The sequence below is a fragment of the Mesoplodon bidens genome (genome assembly GCF_964165515.1).
Source record: "Mesoplodon bidens genome assembly, chromosome: 9".
NCBI lineage: Eukaryota > Metazoa > Chordata > Mammalia > Artiodactyla > Ziphiidae > Mesoplodon > Mesoplodon bidens.
In genome coordinates this window covers 9411588-9425021 of record NC_138166.1, presented here as the reverse complement: position 1 = coordinate 9425021, position 13434 = coordinate 9411588, and the positions used below count along the sequence as shown (strand labels likewise).

Below are 13434 nucleotides of genomic sequence, written 5' to 3'. Positions count from 1 at the left end.
GTTGAGCGATTGTGTGAAACAGTGCTGAGCCGGCACATCTTCATATGTGAATACATGCTACATCCTGTCTCACTCGGCTGGGGAAATCGGCTAATCTAGGTGTGCAAATGAAATCTTTAACAAAAACCTGCATGGGTTTCTGTACATCCTTAATAATTAACACCTAACAGTTAGAAAATTAGACACCCTGGAACTTTTTCAATTGTATCTAATAGATGCTGGCTATCATCCTTGTTTGAATCCAGAATTCTTCTCAAGTTTTGGATGAGATAGAAAAAACACTTTAAAGGTCAGAGAGATTTATAAGTCCCTGGGTGCTATAAGGGGCCAAAAAAATTGAGGCAGGACATTTCGGGGTGGAAACTGCTGGTTTTTTGTGTGTATGTTTTTAAGTCTTGTCTGAGGCTTTAGCTCTCTTTACCACTATCTATTTGAAGCAGTTGACAAGACCAAAAAAGATAAAGTCCTGTGATTCAAATATCTTTACGTGATAAAATTTTAAGCAGTAGAATTAAACTGGTCTCTAGATCCTATAAACAAGGAAGACATATAGTCTTTTATATGTTCCCTTTAGCCATCCAAATGCAAGGGCAGCCAAGCATTATATGTGCTGGACATATTATCTATCAGCTCTGCAAGATGCAGAGAGGGCTCAGCGTGTGCCATTCAGTAGGTTGTAGTTTGACCTAGAAAGGCATTCTTTTGTGAAAAAGGAAATGATAGGCTCTTTTTAATGTTTATAGATTCAGGAGTGCTATCCACTATTAAAATAGCTTCACATTTAGCACAATGGATTACTGAATCTGGAAGAGGATGAGAAAAGGAACATCTGTATGAACTAGAATATATGCAGAAGCTGGGCATGGCAGTTCCACTGGGCAATTATCAATATCAAGTGCTTAACTATAAACAAAATTTAAAATATGAAAGAAAGATACTTTCATAATTACAGATCATGCCAACTTTCAACAAAATTGCTCCTACAAGGGACTTCCCTTGGTCCAGTGGTAAAGAATCTGCCTTATAATGCAGGAGACACAGGTTCGATCCCTGGTCGGCGAACTAAGATCCCACATGCTGCAGGGCAACTAAGCCCACAGGCCACAGCTACTGAGCTCGCGCACCTCAACTAGAACCCACGCACCACAACTACAGAGCCCACATACCCTGGAGCCTGCGCACCACAACTAGAGAAGAGAAAACCCGCACACCACAAATAGAGAGAAGCCAGCGCACCACAATGAAAGATCCCACCTGCCTCAACAAAGACCCCGTGTGCCGCAACTAAGACCCGATGCAGCCAAAAATAAATTCAATAAATAAATTTTTAAAAAATTGCTCCTACAAGATACACTATAAAATGGGTTCTTTTATGGCTGACTTATATTGACCCATGGGAACAATTTTATACTCACATTCCATAATCAAGGGGGAAGGGTAATCATATTCCTTTATCTTGACATTGTCAAGCGATATTTATGAACTGGATCTATTAACTACCCACCTCAAAGCTTTTTCACTGTATTGATAAGATGAAGAAGTGACCTTTCCCCATAAGCTTAACCTCTACGTGGCACCAAGCTGTTAAAACATCCAAGGTCTTATGTTTGTAAGTGTATGAGGCAGAGGGTAAGGACATAAAGACATGCAGTGATCAAGCATCAGGGACTGAGCAGGGCAGTGAGTTATTATGATAAAAGAAAAATAAGACTGGAAATATAAGGCTTTTACACAGCAGCCTTTAATCCAGGAAGCTTGAATCTATGCTTTGTGAAGTTCAAGGATGGGTATAAATGCAGTTGCTTTTTTATTATCATATCAAATAACTCTCAAATTCTAAATTTAACATTAGCTGGATATCTCTCCCCAAACCAAAACATAATTTAATAAACAAAATAATGATATCTTAAAGGGTGGAGGATAAGTTTCAGAATCTGACATATCTAGGTTCAAATCCTGCTGTCATCACTTTTGCAATCTTGAGCAAGTTACTGTCCCTCTCAGATTTTGTTTCCTTATCTGCAGCAGGAAGATAATAATATATTTCCCTTAGGAGTGATAGGTGCTTTTTAAAGGAGTAAAGTGGTTCTTTTAGAACCCAGCCTGTTGTAGGCACTCCATATATGGTTACTATTACAAAATTAGTCCTATTTAAAATTTTTCAGCTATTGAAGAATGTACTCTATAATAAATGTTAAGAAGAAGAGGAAGAATTTGCTTTCTCTACCTAAGATTCCATTCGGTATTTGTTAGTTGATAATTAAGAAATCGATAGACAGTGTCCACTCAGTATCACACAGCCCCACACCACCAAAGAGCCACTTGATTCAGAGTCAGACCTGAGAAACTGAAAGGCCTGTTTGTACCTAGGACATCTGCATAGTGAAGTTCTGTTTTACTGGCTGTCACCGCAACCCTGTGTACACATGGAGAAAACAAGCTATGGAGCTGTCAATCCCAGGCAACCAGAAATAGTTAATTAGCAGAAAAAATTACTAAAGCCAAGATGATCACTTTCCGCCTTCCTTGGCTTCTCTGCATGAATGGTTCCAGCCCGGGCTTGGGGACTTGCTTAGTTATGCCTTATTTAACTTGACCAACTGGAGGGTGTTGTGTCAGCCTGAATGAGAGCTTCCCAGGGCCGTCACAGCACGCAAATGAGTAAGTTCCTAAGACTCTTTGGAACCCTGAAAAAGTTACCTATTAGCTCCCAGCTTCCAGCAGGAGCACTTGGCACATTTTCCGTCTGTTTCCTCGTTATTCCCCTCACAACATGCTGTGATCAAAGGAGGCTGTTTTTTAAAAAGGCCTGTAGACGTGTAATGCTATCATTCTTGCACTGCTTTCTATAAGTCACAGCAAAGTGTGACTTGGAGTTGAGACAATGAAATATTGTTACTTAGGCATAGGGAATGAAAGCCATTGAAAGGGGAAATGATCAATTTTTCCTTCCAAACTGGACCAAGTATTGCTTCTTGATCATTATGTATCATTTAGCTAATGTAAGTCAGATGTATAAAATCAAAGGAAAATAATTCTGCAAATGAAATAAGATTGCCTAACATATGTGTTTTTGTTTACAGGAAGGACTAAGGATGCTCATTTCAAGAGATCTAGACTGTACCAATACAATGTATGTCCAGTTTTCACTTCGATTTATAGCAAAAGGTAAGCCATTTCTATGAGCATGAATTCACTATTTCCCTTCAAGCAAATTTCCCCATGTGTAATTCCTCCTCCACAGAGAAGTAACAGATTTGAGGCCTATAAATTTTGTTATATGGGAGAGCTAACATAAATTTGAGTACATAGTGTTCACAAATGTTCTATAATATATATTCCTTTTAATATAAGGGTAAGATAACTACTTGTTTTATAATAATTTCATACAGATGTAGTAATCATACCAGTCCTGTGGTAGTTAAATCTATTATCATGTCCCTGAGTCTTTTTTCCACCACTTCTTTCTAGCTGTAAGAAATTTAAATTTAAAACATTTAACTTATGGAAACTTGGGATTTTCTTTCACAGATGTGAACAGTGAACCCCAAAAGTCAACTCTGTCGTTCTGACCTTTCATATTAACTAACTGATTTTCTTGACAAATAATGCCATTTGGATATAATAAATTCTCAAGTAGATTTTCCGTGTATTCTGAGATTTAAATGTTTGGCCCTTTGTAGAACTGTGATGCCTATAGAATCAAAAAATTTTGATGTAATATTTCCTAAATGAAATGCAGAAAGATATGTGTTCATATCTAAGAAAAAGAGGGAGATACTATTGTGTGAAAATGCAACATTTGGTGTGTGTTTTGAGATATATTTATACAGAAATCCCAACCCATCATCACTTTAAGTTGCCTCGGAAGCATTTGGACTCTAAGGTGTCTATGTGAATATAAGTCAGCTTATGCATCGATGCCAAAAAAATCGTCTAAGATCATACCATTTCCCCCTTTTCATAATGATGTGTTCATGCCTCTGTTACCTTCTTTCTAGGTACCCCAGAGAGGTCCCACTCTATTCTATTACAATTCTCCGCCAATGGGGGAATCACCTGGCACCTGATGGATGAATTTTACTTTCCTCAAATGACCAACATACTTTTCATTAATGTTCCCTTATCATACACTGCCCAAACCAACGCTACAAGATTCAGACTCTGGCAACCTTATAACAATGGTAAAAATGCACATGTTCTCCTATGATCAAAACTGACTGCTGCACGTTAGCATGCTTGCTCCTAAGGTGTGGAGGAAGGGTTTGTCAGCTGAGTGGCTTCGCTGTCCACAGCACCTTTTACATGCTTCGCTTTTGAGGAGTTTCAAGGAATATTTAGCTTTATATATCTTTATCTTCATACTTGACTATGTATTATCTTCAGGCTTGACTCGTAAGTTCTCTTGATGTAAATACAGCTAAATCCTGTCACAGAGCTAAGGTTTTTAAAATTTAATCCAGCTCTACCATTAGGTACTCATCAGTTGTAACTACATTTTTTACTGAATTCATTTAGGAATACATAATTCTTTTTTTTAATATGTATGTGTTTTTGTTTTTTGGGGTTTTTTTTTTTGGCTGCGTCGGGTCTTAGTTGCAGTATGTGGGATCTTTCATTGCTCTAGTTGTGGCGTGCAGGTTTTCTCTCTCTAGTCGTGGCACGCAGGTTCCAGAGCACATGGGCTCTGTAGTTTGCAGCACGTGGGATCTCTAGTTGAGGCACGCGAGCTCGGTAGTCGTGGCACATGGGCTTAGCTGCCCTGAGGCATGTGGGAACCTAGTTCCCCGACCAGGGATCAAACCCGTGTCCCCTGCATTGGAAGGTGGATTCTTTACCACTGGACCACCAGGGAAGTCCCCATAGTTCTTCTGAGTATGGCACTTCATTAGTGAGATAGAACAACATTACAGCAAAAGCCACGACAAAGTGAGAGGGACTGACACAAAGCAGATAGTGCCAGGGCTTCCCTGGTGGCGCAGTGGTTGAGAGTCCACCTGCCGATGCAGGGGACACAGGTTCGTGCCCCGGTCCGGGAAGATCCCACGTGCCGTGGAGCGGCTGGGCCCGTGAGCCATGGCCGCTGAGCCTGTGCATCCGGAGCCTGTGCTCCGCAACAGCAGAGGCCACAGCAGTGAGAGACCCGCGTACCGCAAAAAAAAAAAAAAAAGCAGATAGTGCCTGAGATAAAGTATTCTTATCACAGACACTTGCCTCAGTGATAAGCTAACGTGAATGTATAATTTAACAGTATTTTCAAATGGTGGTTACAGAAAACGATTTTACAAATTTGTAATGTTTTATTGCTTCCTGTAATTCTACTAACTACTGATTATAAAGGACCAGACTCTACCAAATAATGCATTTAATGGCCTAAGTAAGCACAGAGACATCATATTAAGCAGATTCTTTGCAGAGGTAACACAGAAATGGATAAGAAAAATATATTTCCATCTCTAAAATTTAACATGAATATTTCCTTTATAACTAGTAAGTCAAAAAATAATTTTAATTTACTGTGAACAGAAAAAATAATCTTGTATAATCACTGAGGAAAAGTCCAAAAAAGAAATGCAACCAGTTTCACAGTCCAGAGGATAGTTGTCTTCATGTTATGTTTGAATGCTCACCAGTTGTTTTTCATTGTTTTCACCAACTGCTTCCAAAATAAGAAAAGGGAAGAAAGCTACTAGGATTAGAACAGTGATAGGATTAGAGAGGGAGAGGCACATGTGGCTTCATTTAAATCATCAGGTTGTTTCTACAGGCTCCTATTTACAGATCCTTTTTTATATTTTGTAAGAATTCTACTAAAAGTAGGAATCAGTGAAAAAGCATCCTTCAGGAATCTTGTTTCTGCTTGGTATGGTCTTATCACCTTGTTTCCAGTTCAATCCAAGCAATGCTTTACAAAAGCACTGAGCTCACCCTTCTCATCTAATATCTTCCTTAAACACTCTGCCTAAGTCGCTGAGTCAAATTCTCTGACAGCCTAGGGAGTGATTTTCCTAGTTTTCTAATGTTCCCACATATCTTCAACTAAACATACAAGTTTTGAAACGCTTTAAGGGGAAAATAAAGTATTATATAACACAGAATATTTTCTTCCATGTAGTTTTTAGCACCTAAATAAAATTGTGCATCAAGCCAGTGTTACAATGGCCATGATCCTTCAGCCTGAAGGAAGCATGACTCTAAGTCATGGGTTGACTCTAAAAAGTCCTGAGTTAACTCCATGAATAGACTAGTTAGTGTAACTCAGTACTAAATCCACAGGCTGACCACCCATCCTCACAGATTCTGGTATCTTACAGAGTCCCCTAAACCGTGAAAGCATAACTCAAAGCCCACTCTTGTGGTGGAGGGTCCGTAGCACCGCTGTGATGGAAAGGACAGCAGACTCTTACCAGCCTTCTGAAATTAGTGCAGCTGCTCCATGCAATGTCAATTTAATAGCACTGAAACTTCATTTTTTCACACTTTAATCAGTGTAAACACACTGTTACCTAGTTTGTGCTGCTGTGTCTAGAAGGCATCTGTTTAACTGGTTGTTACTGAGTTCCTTCTGTCCTTTACTTTCTTCCAATGAGCAAAAATGTCCGTCTGATTTTCACCATTGAAAAAACTTGCTTTATCCAAAAATGCCTTAGGTAAGAAAGAAGAAATCTGGATTGTTGATGACTTCATCATCGATGGAAATAATTTAAACAACCCTGTGATGCTTCTAGATACTTTTGACTTTGGGCCCAGAGAAGACAATTGGTTTTTCTACCCTGGTGGTAACATTGGCCTTTATTGCCCATATTCTTCCAAAGGAGCACCGTAAGTACTTAACTGAGAAGGTAAAAATAAAACCCCTGCTCTATACAGGTCACAATGATCTTTTGCCTAAATGGATTCCTTGTTGTTTTCTTGTATAACAGCGAGGAAGATTCAGCTATGGTGTTTGTTTCAAATGAAGTTGGTGAGCATTCCATTACCACTCGTGACCTGAATGTGAATGAGAATACCATCATACAATTTGAGGTACTTGATTTTGTCCTATTAGAAATGCTTTAAATTTTATCTTGAACAAAAGCTAGGAAAGAGGAGGAAAATCTCAGATGATTTCATGCATGATGACTTTCCATTTTTGTGCAAGGACAAAAGAGATTTTACATCATCATTCACTTTTACTAGCAGAACCAATTGTCCTACTAAGGTTTATTTCTGAATTTTGGTCCTTTATTTATGACATAATCTCCTCACCTACTACAATGGGAAATTGTCAAAATAGATTATTTCAAACATTATAAAAATGAAAAGGACCATACTATTCTAGTATTATTATAGTCACAATTTTTATATATTACTTAGGATCCAGGTCAATGTAACTATACCATGCCAGCACATTTATATAATATTTATCATGGTGTCATGAATTTTATAGATAAAATAATACTATACTGTTTCTTATAATTTCTGGGTATTTCATTAATATTCACGGACTCCTTATATTTTTCAAGACAGCAAACTAATAATGTATAAAAGAAAAACGTTTATATATTTCAAAAGCTTAGATAAAATCAGCAGAACCAAAGGTACGTTGTGCTAGGGTTCTATAGTATTAACTTTTTTTTTTGGCCATGCCACATGGCATGAGGGATCTTAGTTCCCCAACCAGGGATAGAACCCATGCCCCCTGCAGTGGTAGCAGGGAGTCCTAACCACTGGACTGCCAGGGAATTCCCATTAACTTTTTTTTTTTCTTTTTTTTGTTTAATTTAATTTTTATTTCTTATCGGAATAAATTTGATTACAATGTTGTGTTTGTTCTAGGTGTACAGAATCGGGTTCATTCATACGTATACATATATCTAATCAGGTTTAGACTCTTTCCCATGTTGGTCATTAACAGAGCATTGAGTAGACCTCCCTTGGCATCCAGTAGGTCCTTCTTGATTATATATTTTATATGAATTATTAAATGCATGTTAACCCCAACATCCTAATTTTTCCATTCCTTTCATCTTTTTCTAAGTCTGTATGGGCCTTTCTCTGTGGAAATATGTTCATGGGTATCAATTTTTAGATAACACTAGTAAATGATATCATCGGATATTTGTCTTTCTTTTTCTGACTTACTTTACGTAGCATGATTATCTCTAGGCTCATCTGTGGTGCTGCAAATGGCATTGTTTCATCTTTTCTATGGCTAATATTCCATTGTGTACATGGACCACTTCTTCTTTGTCCATTCATCTGTAGATGGACATTTTGGTTGCATCCATGTCTGGCTATTGTAAATATCGCTGCAGTGCACGTTTGGGTGCCTGTGTCTTTCTGAATTCTGGTCTTCTTGGGTTATAGGCCCATTAATGGTTCGGCAGGATCATATGGTAGCTCAATTGTTACCTTTTAAAGGCAACTTCATTCTGTTCTGATTAGTGGCTGTTACCAGTTTACATCCCAGCAACAGCATAGGAGGGTACCCATTCTCGGAAACCCATTCAGCATTTATTGTTTGCAAACATTTTCTTCTGATGGCAATTCAGGCTAGTGTGAGGTGATACCTTTTTGTAGTTTAAATTTGCATGTCCCTAATAATTCTTGATGTTGAACATTTTTTCATGTCTCACGTGGTTGTAGGTAGCAGGCCTCAGTTCCTTGCCACATGGATCTCTCCTTAGGGCTGCTTGAGTGTCCTCATGACATGGCAGCTGGCTTAACCCAGGATGAGTGATCCGGCCCGTGGTCCCCAGGACTGTTGCGGCTTCGGCTGCTGGGGCCCCTCCAGAGCCGGCAGCCTCAGTGAGGCCGCCCTCCCCTCAGGCTCCGGGGCAGTTCAGTGACGGCGGAGGGAAGAGACCCCGAGCCAGGAGTTCCAGCTCTGCGGAAACGCGGGCTCCATTCTGGGCACAGGGGGTGGGACCGCTGTGCCCCGAGGCCTTCCGGGAGGGCCCCATTAACTTTTGAAGATACTTGTTTCATAGCTGAAATCTATACCAACCATTGGACAGTGCCTAATTTCATCAACAAAAATCTTGAATATTTGCTCTAGATTAACTGTCTGCATCCTCTAAATTAGAGTTGTTTCTTTCATCTTAAAGTCAGAGACCAAATGATGCCTCAGTGGAGAAATTATTCTCTATCTATTGTAAGCTTTCTGTTATATTTTCTGATTTTATTTTAAGTTACTTATATAACCTTCTGTTATGTTTTCTAACACTTATGCTTTAAATGTTAATAAAAAGTAATCCCTGTGGCCTTTTCAAGAGTTCTGTTATCAGAAGAATCTAGGTAGAGAAAAATGCCTATAGCTGAAAAGTTTATCAAATGTCAATAGTTTACTCATGAGAAGGTAAGAGGAGTAAGTTCAACAACAACAAATATTGTATAAATATATCTGGTTGGTCTGACAGCAAGAAAATGTTGACCCCAGTTGGAAGTGGGAAAAGTTTTTCATAGGAAGGATCACCTACTTTATTTAAGTTTTAGTTTAATTCACTTGAAAGTGTGAAAAAGGAATGGGGTGGTTATTTCCCTAATAGTTAAAAAGGTCTTTCTGAGAATATTCTCCCTATGCCAGGGAAATAGTGACAATAATTGTATTTTTTTTTTTTTTTTTTTACTTTTTATTTTATATTGGAGTATAGCCGATTAACAATGTTGTGATAGTTTCAGATGCACAGCAAAGGGACTCGGCTATACATATGCATGTACCCATTCTCCCCCAAACTCCCCTCCCATCCAGGCTGCCACATAACATTGAGCAGAGTCCCCTGTGCTATATAGTAGGTCCACTGGTTATCCATTTTTTTTTAAGTTTATTTATTTATTTTTTTTATTAGTTTCTGCTTTATAACAATGTGAACCAGTCATACATATACATCTGTTCCCACATCCCTTCCCTCATGCATCTCCCTCCCTCCCACCCTCCCCATCCCACCCCTCCAGGCGGTCACAAAGCACCGAGCTGATCTCCCTGTGCTCTGCGGCTGCTTCCCACTATCTATCTACCTTACGTTTGGTAGTGTATACACGTCCATGCCTCTCTTTCGCCTTGTCACAGCCCACCCTTCCCCCTCCCCATATCCTCAAGTCCATTCTCAAGTAGGTCTGCGTCTTCATTCCCGTTTTGCCCCTAGGTTCTTCATGACATTTTTTTTTTTTAATTCCGTATATATGTGTTAGCATACGGTATTTGTCTTTCTCTTTCTGACTAACTTCACTCTGTATGACAGACTCTAGGTCTATCCACCTCATTACAAATAGCTCAGTTTCGTTTCTTTTTATGGGTGAGTAATATTCCATTGTATATATGTGCCACATCTTCTTTATCCATTCATCCGATGATGGACACTTAGGTTGTTTCCAGCTCCGGGCACAATAATTGTATTTTGTTCTAAGACTGAAAACATACTGAAGATTCTCTATGTGCAGAACTTTGGGGATTATTTGAAGGTATCACAAGAAGGAAAGTAGAAGGTCTTCTTTCCCTCCAGCAGTCTGAAAAAAAGCTAACGGTTAGAATTAGGGAAGCAGTCTTTTCATTACGATTTGCTTGGCTTGGCAGTGAAAGTGGGCTAAAGGTAAAATATGGAATTCCCTGCCAACCTCTGCCTTATTCACTTCCTAGCTTTTTATAAAATGAGGGAAAGTAAATTTTTCATGAGGCCCTTTGAGGTTCTTTATGAAAAAGTATTATTTAAAAGTAATATGCAGTATTACTCAGGCAAAACAGAATTTCATGGTGTTAAGTATTTCAGCAAGACAGTTCCCAGGAAAATGGACTCTCGAGAAAATCATGAAGTGGTGAATCATTTCAAGGCTGGTTGCTCTGAGGTAATTTGTTTCATTTTTTCTTCTTCACCAAGATCAATGTTGGATGCTCAACTGATAGCTCCTCTGCTGATCCGGTCAGACTGGAATTTTCCAGGGACTTTGGGGCGACCTGGCACCTGCTGCTCCCCCTCTGCTACCACAGCAGCAGCCATGTCAGCTCTTTGTGCTCCACGGAGCACCACCCAAGCAGCACCTACTACGCGGGGACCACCCAGGGCTGGAGGAGGGAGGTTGTGCACTTTGGGAAGCTGCACCTTTGCGGGTAAGGACCTGCTGCTTTGCACCATGTTCTTCTCATTTCACAGTTTTCTCTGTGATGTCATGGTTGCCTTGCCACTTTATCAGGGAAATTTTCACTTTACATTTCTTCCTCAGTTCTCCACTGAAAGTAGATCAGTGGATGTTTAAAACATACGAACTGCACTGACATACTACTAATTCATAGTTTGAAGATAGATTTAAAGGAGCACACCCTGGGCAGCACCCCCTCCTGGGGTTCATATCCCCATGGGTCTTTATTAGATCAGTTAGGAAGCAACAGAAATATGGTTTTCCCCTAGTGTTATAACCTGTCTCCCTTCTGCCCCCTACCGCACAATATAAATGCAGTTAGAATTTTTACTTTCGAACATCTGCCTAAGTCTTTCGTGCAAGGAGAGGGCACATATGGAGGATGGAAGCCCACAGAATATTCCAGGTGTCTCATAAAAAAAAAATTTGTTAGCGCTCTTTCCCCAGGCATTTCTACTTTTTCAACCTTTCTCAACATTCTTGTTACATATATTTGACTCTTCGGTTGAAAAGCTGTTTGGAGATAAAGGACTTCAATTCCAATAGGAATGAAAAGTATAGTTCAAAAAAATAAAACTAACAGTATAAGTGAACAAAGAGAGGAAGTCAGCAAAGCAGTCTGCCTCAGAATTTGTCTTTACTCTCAGAATAAAAACTTAAGGGTAGGGGCTTCCCTGGTGGTGCAGTGGTTGAGAGTCCGCCTGCCGATGCAGGGGACACGGGTTCGTGTCCTGGTCCGGGAAGATCCCACATGCCGCGGAGCGGCTGGGCCCGTGAGCCATGGCCACTGAGCCTGTGCGTCACCGCAAAAAAAAAAAAAAAAAAAAAAAACAACCCTTAAGGGTATGCCAAAAAAAGAAGGAAGTACTAATATCATACTTTCAAATAGAGGTAGATTTACATTCCTGATGTGAAACTCAGCATAATTAGAAGTCTTGAGTCTTAAAGCAAAACTACTAACACCTAGTACTTTTCCAAAAGGGTGAAAGTGAATCTTCAAAAGTTTTCATTCTCTTTGAACATAAATCCATTCACTCCTCATCATATCATTAGCAAATTTTTTTTTTTTCTTTTTTTGCGGTACGCGGGCCTCTCACTGTTGTGGCCTCTCCCGTTGCGGAGCACAGGCTCCGGACGCGCAGGCTCAGCGGCCATGGCTCACGGGCCCAGCCGCTCCGCGGCACGTAGGATCCTCTGGGCCCGGGGCATGAACCCGTGTCCCCTGCATCGGCAGGCGGACCCCCAACCACTGCACCACCAGGGAATCCCTTCTCCTCAAGATTCTTTAGAAGTGACGGCTGAGGAGGCAAGGAGAATCTCTGAAGACCAGGAATAAATAGAGCTGTAGACTCAGCCAGCACAACTGGAAAGCTGCTATTGGGGTGTTCGGGGGTGGGGTGTGAACTTGTCTATAGCAGAATTGAGCAGGGGGAAATAGCTGAGGAAAAACTTTTTATCCAAAATCAGTTGTGTTATTTAAGATCATATGTTGCGAGAAATATAAAGAGGCTTACCGAAAAAGTGGAAGAACTTAAAAGAAAAATACTGGGGAAGAGCATGGACTTCACTCAGGAGGTTTGGGGACATCAGCAAAAGGAGTTCGTGATCCTCCTTTTTATCGTGCTATCTTAACATCAGTCAGCAAACTCCAGCTCTCATTTTCTGGAACTCTTAATTCTACATTTCTAGAAAAGAAAATCTGAGCAAGTCAGCTACAGCCAGAAGGCCAAGCGTTGCAACAGAAACATAAATGCCAAAAATCTGTGCTTATGGGCAGTGCAGTCAGGGGAAAATGGCTGGATGAACAATCACTTCGGCTCCTTTGACCAATACCCATGATCATTATGGTACTGTGAAAAGCTCCAGGTTTCCTTTTTAGTGGACCACTAATTTCTTCCAGTTGCTCAGCTAAGAATTAGATTAAATAGAAAACAACCCTAAAGATAGGGTGAAGGCCATGATTTTAGATTGTCTTCACAACTGAGACTTGCTTCCGCAAGTTCCCACATGAAAATAATCCGATTTAAAGGCGTATGATATACAGTCACTGCCAACCAGAGGTACTAACTGAAGCTACCCACCCCAGGACCGTGCTCCAGGATCATGGAGCCTGCATCATTACCAGTTGGCTTTGTCCACCAGGCTGTGCCTTCACTTAAGGCACGGAGATGTAACTTGAACGAGAGAAATGCAGACATCTGTATTTTCACTGACTGGTATATTGGGAGTCAGTTTAAAATATACCTCCTCTAATTATAAAGGTACAGCACTTAAACCATCATGTTATTTACATTCCATGTGATTTTCATTTCTATGAAA

At 40.0% G+C, this 13434-nt stretch overlaps 1 protein-coding gene across 1 annotated transcript in view; it reads left to right on the top strand.

The window, feature by feature from the left end:
- Window positions 1–13434, top strand: part of RELN (reelin) — a 532619-nt gene that overhangs the window by 452004 nt on the left and 67181 nt on the right. The window contains exons 37-41 of the mRNA XM_081244879.1: window positions 3084–3168; window positions 4002–4184; window positions 6651–6822; window positions 6924–7026; window positions 10857–11086. Coding sequence (XP_081101005.1) covers window positions 3084–3168; window positions 4002–4184; window positions 6651–6822; window positions 6924–7026; window positions 10857–11086 — 773 coding nt within the window. The remainder of the gene's footprint in view (window positions 1–3083; window positions 3169–4001; window positions 4185–6650; window positions 6823–6923; window positions 7027–10856; window positions 11087–13434) is intronic.